Source organism: Lynx canadensis, chromosome C1 (assembly GCF_007474595.2).
Source record: "Lynx canadensis isolate LIC74 chromosome C1, mLynCan4.pri.v2, whole genome shotgun sequence".
NCBI classification, from domain to species: Eukaryota; Metazoa; Chordata; class Mammalia; order Carnivora; family Felidae; genus Lynx; species Lynx canadensis.
This window is the reverse complement of record NC_044310.1, coordinates 126585263-126598163: the sequence shown is the minus strand read 5'-3', so window position 1 is coordinate 126598163 and position 12901 is coordinate 126585263. Positions and strand designations below refer to the sequence as shown.

Below are 12901 nucleotides of genomic sequence, written 5' to 3'. Positions count from 1 at the left end.
CATTCTCTCTGGTAATACTGAACCAGGCCAGTGGCTTTCCTCCCATTGTCTGTGGGGCCATCATCAGTGTATTGCTGCTCTGGGCTGTGTGTATTTCTGCTGGAAATACCCAATGTTCAGGGCGTCTGGCTTCACTAATCATTTGGTTGGGGTAGCTTCCACAGGTTGATGGTTGTTTTCCTTTATTAGAGTTGTTGCTTTTGTCTTAGGTATCCAACGTCCTCACTGTTCAAAGTATAGTCCAATACTGGTACCAGCTGGGAGGGTGTTGAGATTCAGAATCTTGGGGGTATTACCCCACACCTTCTTCAGTCTGTTTTGTGGCTATGCAGTGTTCACCCTTTGACTTCCTTAAAGTCGTCAACTTTTAAAAGGTCTGGCAGCTCCAGCTCCATGGCCCTTTCTGTCTTGGGTGTGCAGATTGCAGGAGGTATCCCTGGGAACTGGAGATGTCTTGGAGGTGGTGGGGCTGGGGACTGAAAAAATCCCCTTGGTGTCCTAAGAAATCAGTACAAATCCAATGTCATGATGTTTCCCCCCTGTATTCTTTTAAGAGCTTCATAGTTTTAGCTCTTGCATTTAAGTCTTTCATAGATTTTGTGTTAATTTTTATATATGGCATTAAGTAAAGCTCCAACTTCCTTCTTTTGCATGTGGATATCCAGCTGTTCCAACACCATTTGTTGAAAAGACTATCTTTCTCCACGGTATTGGCACCCTTTTCAAAAATCATTTGACTGGAGCAACTGGGTGGCTCAGTTGGTTAGGAGTCCGACTTCGGCTCAGGTCATGATCTCATGGTTTGTGAGTCTGAACCCGCATCAGGCTCTGCTTACAGCTCAGAGCCTGAAGCCTGCTTCAGATTCTGTGTCTCCCTCTCTCTCTGCCCCTCCCCTGCTCACGCTCTCTCTGCCTCTCTCAAAAATAAACATTAAAAAAAAAGTTGAATTCATTAAATATTAATAAAAGACAATAAAAGTATAATATACAAATCTGGAACTTAATGCAAAGAAACAAAGAGTACTTCACTGCAATTCTGGGGAGCTTATGTCAAGAAATAAGTTTTATTTTGTATTTTACTACTAAAAAAAAGAATGCTGTGTGAGAATAAAGGGACTATTCTAAAAGCCATGTTGTTGTGCTATTAGTAATAAATAATTAGTAACATGCTGATGATAATAAATATCATAGAATATTTATTCTATAGATAGAGAATCTACCTAGATTCTATACCTACCACTAGCTAGGCTCTCACTATATACCGGGTATGTTAGATACATCCTTTATATCTTTGTTGGAGAAAAAGGAAAACAGTTAAGATCTGTATGATTTTATACAGACAGCCTTTCATTCAATCCTTTATTTTTATTATTTGAAAAAAATTTTTTTAAACATTTATTTTGAGACAGAGACAGACAGAGCATGAAAGGGTGAAGGTCAGAGAGAGAGGGAGACACAGAATCCGAAACAGGCTCCAGGCTCTGAGCTGTAAGCACAGAGCCCAACACGGGGCTTGAACTCACGGACCGCGAGATCATGACCTGAGCTGAAGTCGGACGCTCAACCGACTGAGGGCGCTCAGGTGCCCCTCATTCAATCCTTTAAACAAAAACTTCTTTACATGTTTCATCAATTAAATAATTTAATGCCTGTTAACCTCCTGTTGGTCAATGTGGCCTGTACCTTGAGTTTTTCTGATAACCCTATTAGATTGCCATTGCTTTCTTGTCTCTTCCATGCTCCATCTTCCCTTTTTTTAAAGAAAGGCATTGGAGCTCACCTGGGGATACAAGATGTAGGGATTTTGTCTTGACTATCAAAGGGCCTGCTACAGAAACAGAGTATACTAAGCACCTACTTCAACTGATTTTGTCTGGTAAATTCACTCATATAGATCAGAAGCTGTTCATGCTCTTTGGCACATAAAGGTCTAGTTGTAAACAAAAATCAGTTCTCATTTCCTCCACAACAAAGGTTACCAACACAATCTGGACTGGCCATCCTATTGTTCAATAAATAGTTTGTTGGGAGAGGGATCATTGTTTAATCTGCTCTAAAATAGGTTTGGATTGTGTTTATATACACATGTACACAGATGAGTACCCCTACACAAAGCATTTGTCCTGTACAAAAATACAATTAAAAAAGAATGGGGAAGTTGAATATATAGTAAGCAGAGCACAAGATTCCTAATTTTACATTTGAAATAAATGACTACAAAAAATCAAGACAATTCACCCTAAATTTAATCTGAAAATTCTATCCCTGAGAAAAATCGAACACCAGAGGGCATATTAATCAGTTATACAAAGAAAACCAAAGCAAACACTTCTCCCCTTCCCCCACCATTCATTAAAGATTAGTTGTAGTCGAACATTTTTCTGGATTTAGAAGCTTGACTCCTCATCACTCCAACCTTCTAATTACTATATAATCATAAAAAGTCCAATATACAACTTAATATCTGTAATAGGAATAGCGTGTGGCAGTAGAAAAATTACTCAGCAAAAACTCTTTGCACAATTATCTGGGACCATAATCAACAGTTCAGAACCAACCCCACAGTAATTATGTAGGTAAGTTAACTTCTTGACATTAATGTACACAGATCGCTCAAATTAGCACTAAAGTATTCTTAAGGAAGTAATTCTAAAACTTCTATAAAAGATTATAACCCGAAATATAACTCTGAATGAAGAACGCAACTAACATTTTTAAAAAAGAGAGTCACGCCAGCAGAATTACATATAAAAGCAATGGTTAAGGAGCTCTATGAGATAGTCCACTTGTAATCATCGAAGGTAATGTCCAATGTCTGCTGTCCTCTCTCCAGTTTGATAAAATTTTTTATATAAATGCTATCTTTAACACCTTAACATAGTAGAAAACTGTAAGATGTCTTCACAGTATTATAGAAGCTACTACATCCCTTCGTTCAAAAATGACTTTTTCTAAATAAAGCACTAAGGGGGTGGTCAGGAAATTAAGACTTGGGAATGGATGAAATATATGCTTCTTGAGGAAACATTTTCATTTTTCTAAGTCACTTCAAGTATTACTGGGTTGAAGCAAGACAACAGATATAAGTTTATTCAGAATGATAGACAAGGAAATAGGCAATATATTGGTTTATTCAAAATTTTTAATAGGAAACATATATAAGTTGATATACACATCTAAATTTAAGTAAATACGGTGGCTATTAAAATTAAACCTTTAGCCAGCATCTTAAAGGTACCCAAGAAAGATGAAATGTCTACTAGTATGTCATAAGGTAACTCCATAGTAAGCTAAAAGATAATTTTATATTAGCCAGATTTTTCGTAACAAGACTATTCTACTGATGCTTAACAGAGTTGACTTTTTTTTACATTATAATAGGTAAAAATATAAGAAAAAACTTTTATATTTATTAATCTACTTCCATTTCTCATTTCCACTACTTAAATCTCTTCCATGTAAGTTGTTTTGACTGTAAGCCTCTTGCCAGACACCTTGCATGGAGGCATGTTGAATCTCAAAAAGTTCCAAGCAGAGTAAATATTCTCACATACAGTAAACTCTTAATAAACATCTGAACAAACTGTGAATATAGCATTCAACAGATTAATATAAGATGAATTCTCATGTTCTCTTTGTTTCTCTTCCCAATCTTTATAGTCATGATGCTGAATGGAGTATGTCAGAGACCATGTTCATTTTTGCTTACTACAGAATTTCCTTTGCATAGAATAGGCTTTCAGTAAGTATTTGGGGAATGCATGCGATTTTCCTATATTCCTATAGTATGAACTGTGCCATGATTCAACAGTGCTTACTGCCAAGGGCAACACAACACACACAGTAAGAAATGCAATAATTCAAACTGATCGCTTGTTTATAAGCATGACCTGGAAGAGGGAGTATTAGGTATAAAAAAGGGACTAAAAGGAAATCTACTATTTCAATAATAAGTGCAATAGAATTTTAGCAGATTTTCTCTGATTCAATCAGGATACTGGCATGCTGCCATCACAGTGTAGTGACGGCAAGCTTGGCAATTTGTTTTAAAAAGTGCTATTACTAAAAATGACTAGGAAAATTATGTTATTTCTGCCAATTTCTTAGGTAATTACCACTTGACTATACTTAATCAGTGGGGCCTAAATGCCTTTTTATAGCTATGTGAGTTGCTTTCATTTTCTAACATATTTCTGGCATATAATGGGGAATAAACAAAGTTTCTGACTGAATGAATGAAATAACCCTTAAAAGAAACTTCTTTACTTATAAGAAAAGTATATTAAAAAAATAGCCCTTTATGCTTATAAAAAAGTAGCCCTCGAGATCTTCAGGATGTAATAAGAATGACAGAATAACGATAAAATATTTTCTCCAAACTAGAATTCTTTATTCATAGGGCTAAACTAAAACAAATGAGTTAGAAATAATATTTTAAGAAAGTTCTGTGGTAAAGGTCTTTCTTTCCTACTGAGATGGAGACTCTAATTGCTCCTCCCTTGAATCTGGGCTAACTTTATTCACATATGTCATCAAAAGATGACAGAAGAGACATTCTGGGACTTATAAGCCTAGTCAAAAGAATGCTTGCAGCTGTGGTTGCCTCCTGGAACATTCTTTCTGTGACCCCTGAGTCATCACATAGTAAGTGTGACTACCCTGGTCGGCCATGCTGGAGGGGCCACAGGGAGATGCTCCCAGTTCCAGGTGAGAAGACATCTCAGCCATTCCCACCATGGTGTCAGATATGTGAGTGAAATAGTTTTGGACTTTCCAGGCCAGTCCATCTATCAGTTAAATATTGGCAAAAAACCACTTTTGTTGCCTTAGGCAACAAATTCACTAAACATTCAGTAAGCCAAGCCCTTATGCCATCTTCCTGACTCACAAATCATGGGACATTACTAGAACATTCAGAAGTGAATACTGTAAGTACTACCTGAAATAATTTTTACCTATCTTGAATCTGTTGACCAATTCATCAATTTCCATCTATGCCTGGAATTAAAAGCCTTCTCAGTAGTTAATTCGAAATCATATATGTGTAGCAGCAAAAGCCTCACATGAATTCGTTTTTCCCAGCAACCTCTGTTCTCAGTCATGGGTGACTGCTTCCCTTAAGGGTTGTTTTTGGCAAGAAAACTTCTACAGTTTGCAATCTTACTTATTCTTCTCTCCTTTAAGGGTTCTTAGGTTAGATCCTGAACTCTCATGATGCTAATAGGTGCAGGAGTACAAAAAGGTAGAAACCCAATAAAAAATGAATTGGACACATACAAATGAAAGCAATTATAAGTAAATACAAAGCAAATCAAAGATACAAGCAATTCAAAGAGCTACACTCAACAATCTGATCCAGATAGCTCAAAAAACAGCTAGTAAACACGTCCCAAAGGGTCAACTTACCCTTTTAGAATTTTGAGAGTGAGATTGGTATAAAGAGTATAATTGTATCTTGAGAATTAGTATTTGTAGTCAGAGAGAAAATCCTGTTTACCTGCAAATCAATATTGTTGTCAATACAACGTTCATTCTTCTCTGCCAAAATCTTCCCATAGTTTTCTGATTTGATAAGATTTTCAACTCTGGTTTTATCTTTCACTTCTGCCTCCAAATCCTTCATTGTTTCAGTTTCATTTTTTACAGTAACAGTATCAGACATCCTCATCAGCAAAGATTATTTTAGAATTCTACAGGGAACTTGAAGCCTTAGCAAGAAAGAAAAAAAATTTAAATTCAGTTTGAAACATCTCTTAAATTCAGTTACTATACAATATTGACTGATGCCTTCTATGGTCCAGGAATAATGTTGGCTTTAAACAAGATAGAAGCAAAATTCCTACTTTCAAAAACTATAGAATATAGTGGCAGACATATACACTAAAAAAGGTATACAATGAGATAAGAGCTACAGTAAGGGTATGAGGTGATTCTGAAATACATGCCACTTTTTAAAATTATTTTTCTAAAGTTCATTTATTTTTGGGGGTGGGCAGAGAGAGAGAGAGAGAGAGAGAGGCAGAGCATGAGTGGGGAGGGCCTGAGAGAGAGACAGACACAGAATGTGAAGCAGGCTCCAGGCTCTGAGCTGTCAGCACAGATCAGGAAGTGGCGCTCGAACTCACCGCGAGATCATGACCTGAGCCAAAGTCAGATGCTTAACCGACTGAGCCACCCAGGGGCCCCACACACACAACTTTTAAAGGGTCTTAAGAAACATTAAGGAGTGATCCATATTAAGGTAATGGTTGTAGTTATAAAGGTAAATAGAGATTTACCTTTTTTTCTAACAAGGATTTCAGGAGTATCTTCCTGTAAGAAAAATATATTTCTATTATAGCCTTCATTTAGATGCCTAAAGTTCCAAATTTTTAAAAGGAAATAATTAAAAAAAAAAAACAGCAACATTCTATACAAAACACAGTTGGTAATCTGCATTAATAATCTGCATTATGAATCAAGCATTGAAAATTCTCCTGACATGTGATTCAGTGACAAACAACACCTATTATCAGACATTTTAGTATACAGATTCCTCAGAAAATCAAATGCGTAAGATGCCAATATATTTCATACCTTTAGTGAGTTTAAGAAAACACTTTATGCTGATATCAAATAGCAGTGCATCAGGGACAGCTGTCATTTTTGAAACTGTGAGAAATGTGGCCTTGTAGAACAAAACCTGATGTAAACAACTTCTATTTTTTTTCTAGCTTTATCGAGATGTAATTGACATAAAACAATGTGTAAGTTTAAGGTGCATGACATGAAGATATGATACGTATATATTGTGAAATGGTTACCACAATGTATCACCTCACATAATCATAAACAAATACCTAAACAAATTTCAGAAATCCATAAACACATCTGAAAAGGTTAAAAAAATAAACCCACACAAAAAAAAAACAAACAAAAAAAAGAGGGAGAAATAGATTCTAAAGTCACAGGTAGACTAAACTGAAGTTTAAAAAGCTTTCCTTAGTGCACCTAGATAGCTCAGTCGATTAAGCGTCCAACTCTTGATTTTAGTTAAGGTCATGATTTCACAGTTCCTCCTGAGATTGAGACCTAGGTCGGGCTTACAGCACCTGGGATTCTCTCTCAAAAAAAAAAAAAAAAAAAAAAAAAAAAAGTCTTCCTTAATTATATTCCATACCAGAGTTAACTGACTTATTTTCAAAACAACAAGGTTATTAAAGGGTAGGGCATTTCTTAAAATACTCTGGCTCCCTGCTTTTCATATGTAAGATTTTAAAAGAAAAAGGGGTATGTTTTTGAGTGATAAGACAGTTTACCTGATGTGTCCTATGGAATTGGGATTGTGGCGTCCCACAAAAATAAAATAAAGTAATCCAAGGTTCTTTTTCACAGTTGTCAGCCAGGGTGTCAAGTGTATTGAACCATCTGGAATCTGGCAGGAGGAGTCCCATGTCCTTGTCACCACTGTAGATTCCTGGGCTGAAATGGACTGTCGTGAATCAAATATATCATACCTTTCAGTGGCCTAAAATTAAAATAAGAAAAAACATTTTAACAAAAGAGCCAAGGGGAGGAACACTACATAGTAATTTGGAAATTAAAAATGTTACTGTTGGTGAATTTACTAGTTTCTTGTCTTAAACAAAAGTCAGAATACATACTTACAACTAATTTTGACATGTATTAGTTTGTGAGCCTAAATAAGTCACTGAGGCCACCTAGAGAGTTTAGCAGTAAAAGCAGAGGGGAGAAGAAAGCTAGGGAACTAATACATAACAAGAATTTAGTATGTGGTCAGTGTTGTAAGAGAGATATTTATTTCTTTTATAAAGGAAAAAAAGTTTGTCTAAGATTGCAACCAAGAATGCTTAACTCCAAAGAGTTCTCTTCCAGAGCTCCAACTCTATGGATTTAATGGAAGACTATAATTTTGAATAATGATCACACTCTAGATTTTTAAGAGCACAAAAGAACAAAAGGCTATAATAAGTCATTTAACATTTTCAAAGAAACCCACATGGTCTGTTAAAAGTAAATGTCTAAAGGGTAGAAAGATTATTTTTAAAGACATCTGAAATGCCAAAATTCTTTAAGTGTCATCTGTTTTTAAAGTCAGTTTCATTTTATGTATTTATGCTACAAATGAATACATCATAGTAAACAAATCGCTCTAAAAATCCTATATTGCTCTTCCATTTTCCTTTGATAGTTTTGTTGTCTATTAATAAACTGAAAGGTACAATTTTAAGGTGAAACAACAGAACAAGTAAGGTGTAAGCACCAAGAGAAAGGATGCTAGTATTACCAACCATGCATCATAGAACCATTCACATCTTATACTAGCTCTTCAAAAACTATCTTGAAATAGAATAATTTAGAACCCTGATATATAAATTCACATTAGTTTTCACATCTCAATTTCACTGTCTGACTAAGGGATAACAAAAAGGAGGCAACATAAGCAAATGTCAAAGTTGTTTGCTAAATGACACTGTCCTCTCTATTTGACTGAGGTTGTTGGCCCACTAAATCAAATGAAATGTGTTTTTTTCCCCCTGCAAAAAACAAACACAACAAAAAATACTTCAGTATGATTTTCCTAAGTTCTAACTTTTTCTCTCATAAAATGGTAGACACAAGATGGCAGCACTCACTAAACAGCTAAATTACTGTGTTTTTTTTGCAAAGTGATTCGTGATTCAATCATGAAGCCTTGAAATTTGAAATTCTAAAAAAGCAAAGGCTGTAATCCATATAAGAAATTTTAAAAAAAGCAACAGTGCAAGGATTAATGAAGAAGAGGCACAATGTGAAGAGGCAAATACTTAGTTCTGAAGAACCCCAATGAACCTTAAAGACACCCAGTCCAATCTAATTTACCACACAAGCTATTAGCACTTAGAGGTGAAGTGACTTGTCCAAAGTCACACAACGAATGTGTGTGACCAATAATTGTCAATATTCCACACCCCTTGATAAATTACATAAATGATTCTGAAACCAAAATGACCAGTTACTATTTCCTGGGAAAGAGATAATTATCAAGTGTAGTAGCATTACACCAGAGTTTAAATACCAGATCTGCCAGTTATGACTTTGGTAAATTACTAATCTTTGTGAGCCATAATTTTCTGAGCTATAAAGTAGGAAACAGTGTATTTAGCTCATAAACTTATTGGGAAGAATAAATGTAAACGTAAAGCATCTACTACACCCTCTCCAACAGGTGGGCACTCCAAAATATCAGCTCTTTTCCATGGTTAGAATCATTCTAAGTCAGCAGTTGGCTGAGGCTGAGTTTGCTGTGTGCTGGCTGTACCCTGCATGATAGCAGATTGAAAGGAGGCCCATTAGTGGCTTTGTATACCTCAAGTTTTCCTATGAATATACCCTACAAAGGTCAAAAGAGGAGAACACTAGTTTGTGTGGATGTGGGTATACCTGAGAAGGGAAGTGCTTGCCTGGATACATAGCCTCAAGGGGCTCTCATTTTTAGCCTTCTAATTTAACATTAAAAACTCACAAAATTCTTCGGGTGCCGTTGGTTAAGCTTCAGACTTCAGCTCAGGTCGTGAGCTAACAGCTCGTGGGTTCGAGCCCTGTGTCAGGCTCTGTGGTGACAGCTCAGAGCCTGGAGCCTGCTTTGGATTCTGTGTTTCCCTTTCTCTCTGCCCCTCCCGCGCTTATACTCTGTCTCTCTCTCTAAAATAAATAAACATTAAAAAAAATTATAAAATTCTCCATTCTTCTCTGAATACTAATGCTTTTGTTTTAAATAAAATGTTTTTCTTCTCCAAATCTTCAGATAAAAGAGATATTCTAGCTTTCTGGTATTCACTAAAACCAAAACTGTTTTATCTTGGCACAATACCTACACTTCTGCAGGGCTGTATGGCTTCTGGAGTCTGTATGGGCATGTGGGAAGGTCAAGTATAGGACCTACAAGATAGGGATATGGTATCTCTGCCAATGCAATTAGCAGTCAATTAAATGTACCACCTTAATGTAATACAGTGTTATACAGTAAGTGAAAGTGACTTAAAAACATACATGAATTTGTTAAGTTTCTCCAACTGAAAGGCAACTTACAGAAAGTTAGCAAAATGTTGGTATTTATTAAGCACATACATCTCAGTATCTACTGTTACTGATATTTGCAAACTGAATGTCTCAAGAATCTGTTTCAATCTAAGAGATGGATATATGCACTCTAAATTCATATTCAACTTTGAATAAACATTACAGCAATTGCTAACACGTTATTAGAACCAAGTCAGAGATCTGATTCTATACAATTTCTGTGCTCCCAGGTAGCCAAAAAAGATAAATGTCTGTATATATAAAATCTTCAGAAGCATATACAAAGGTTGGCACCTACCTGGCACCATAAGCAAAAGGGAATCAAAGGTAAAATTAAAGATTGTAACCTAATAAAATAAACCATAAAGTACAAGGAAAAATAAGAACTATTTTTATAATTATTGGGAAGGGGAGTGCTTACCAAGCATGACATAAAAAATCTAGAAGCTATCAAAGAAATATTAACAAACTTACAATAAAGTTTTAATATTTTGGTATGACAAAGTATAACAAAGACTAAAAGACAAATGATAAAATAACTATTTCTAACACAAAAGGATCAAAGTCTACAAAGTAAAGATGTTTTTATAAATCAAAAGAAAAAAAAGAGAAATGGGGAACAGGCAATCTACAAAAGAAACACAAATAATTACCACCCATAACAAACACTAATATATAGCTTACCATATGCCAGGTACTATTCTACTACCTCTCATAATTAGTAAATTTTGAGCTCACAACAATTCCAAGTAGGTCCTATTATTATCTCTGTTTTACAGGTTAGAAAACTAAGGCACAGAGAGGATTAAGGTATTTGTCCAAGGTCACCCAGCTAGTAAGCATGGAGACAAGGATATGAATCAGACAGGTGCACCACTCCAGGCTCTTACCCACAATGCTCTATTATCATACATATGTACCAAGAGGAATGACAATTTGTGTTTTTAGAGCACCTATATTTCAAGAATACTTATGTACTAACTCCTCAATATTGTGTTCAATGCAAAAAGTAAAAATTCTTTTCACATGGATAGGATATGTATTGTTCTTTGGTGCACAGGAAGACAGCACTATTAACTTCATATTAATGGTCAGTAAAGCTAATCACGACTGAATTATCATAACTGCCAAGTAATCATCCAGTTTCTCTTCATTTCTCTATCTCTTGTAAACTTAAGTATCAAACCATGCAAACCTGGTTGGCAATAAGGATTCAGTTTGTGGTTAAGGAACAATGTGAAGCCTAGTAGTTTCCAAATGATAAATAAGCACAGTTATGTTTGTCTTCTTCTCCAAGGAGACAAAGCAGGGCGGAATTAGGATCAACATTCGTAAATACAGACTATGCAATCCATGAAAGTGGAGTTTCTCTAGTGAAAATTTCAGATAGAATTTTCAGCAACAAAATGCAAAACTGATACTGTTAACTCAAAGCATACTTTATTATGCCTAGGCCCTAACGTTTGGTTTGACAGCACAAAAGAACTGAAAAGTTAGGCATAAAAAAAACCCAAAAAACTTTACTTTTACGCAACGTAAATCAGTTTATTCTAGGTTAACAAAATATCAAAAAATCAGTTGTTTTTGTGTTGAAGAAATCTGGCTCCTACAGGTAAAAATTAAGTACTCTCCCTTTGAATACTGAGGGAAAAAAAAGAATAACATTACTGAAGTTATCTGAAATAGAATTTGGCAAAGTACACTGCATCTTCCTTCCGTTATGACTACCTGATTATTAATTGTCATTTCATTAGATGAACACAATGCTGTATTTCTTCCTGTAGGGTAAAACATATAACCAGGCAGGCACATTTATGAAAACAAGACCAATACACATCAGCTTCTTCTCCTAAGGTTAGCAATCAACACAACCAATTGGTTAAAGGCCTCTAGTGAGAAAGACAAGGAAAACAGTTTATGCTGTACTTGGAAAGAATGTAAATTCACATTCTCATAGTCACTTGACCAAGAATATAAGCACCAACATTTCAAAATGCTAAATGTCTAAGTGATTTATAAACAGTTACTAGCATATAAAAATTTAGTGAGGAACCACAAAAGGTAACAAAGCTGCAGTAAGTATTAGCTATGTTTTAAAAGAACAAAGGAAAGAACTACCTTGACCCAAAGGAGTCTGTGAAACCCAAGAGAGGTGGTTAGCAATGACATGTATCAACAAATACATAAAATGATTTTAAGATGGTATTTAGAGAGGGGAAGAGACTTTTGGCAAGTGGAAGAATGGGCACAAATAACATCAGTTGAGTGCTACAAGACTATGAGACAAATTACTTTTATTTTTTAACATGAAATTTATTGTGAAATTGGTATCCATACAACACCCAGCGCTCATCCCAACAGGTGCCTTCCTCAATACCCACCACCCACCTTCCCTCCCTCCCACTCCCCATCAACCCTGATTGTTCTCAGTTTTTTAAGAGTCTCCCATGGTTGGGCTCCCTCCCTCTCTTTTTTTTCCTTCCCCTCCCCCATGGTCTTCTGCTTAGTTTCTCAGGATCCACATAAGTGTGAAAACATATGGTATTTGTCTTTCTCTGTATGACTTATTTCACTTAGCATAACACTCTCCAGGTCCATCCACGTTGCTACAAAAGGCCATATTTCATTCTTTCTCATTGTCAAGTAGTATTCCATCGTATATATAAACCACAACTTCTTTATCCATTCATCAGTTGATGGACATTTAGGCTCTTTCCATAATTTGGCTATTGTTGAAAGTGCTGCTGTAAACATTGGGGTACAAGTGCCCCTATGCATCAGCACTCCTGTATCCCTTGAGTAAATTCCTAACAGTGCTATTGCTGGGTCATATGGTAGA

General features: G+C 35.7%; 1 protein-coding gene across 9 annotated transcripts in view; it reads right to left on the bottom strand.

Moving 5' to 3' along the window:
• R3HDM1 (R3H domain containing 1) overlaps positions 1–12901 on the bottom strand; it is a 210220-nt gene that overhangs the window by 120164 nt on the left and 77155 nt on the right. For 7 of the 9 annotated variants that reach the window (XM_032594394.1, XM_032594396.1, XM_032594397.1 and 4 more), the window contains exons 2-3: positions 7299–7507; positions 5498–5708 (exon numbers count right to left, since the gene is read on the bottom strand). In XM_032594394.1, coding sequence (XP_032450285.1) covers positions 5498–5668 — 171 coding nt within the window. In that variant the 5' untranslated portion in view covers positions 5669–5708; positions 7299–7507. Of the gene's footprint in view, positions 1–5497; positions 5709–6278; positions 6313–7298; positions 7508–12901 lie in introns of all 9 variants that reach the window. The other 2 variants (XM_032594401.1, XM_032594395.1) reach the window with 1 other exon arrangement.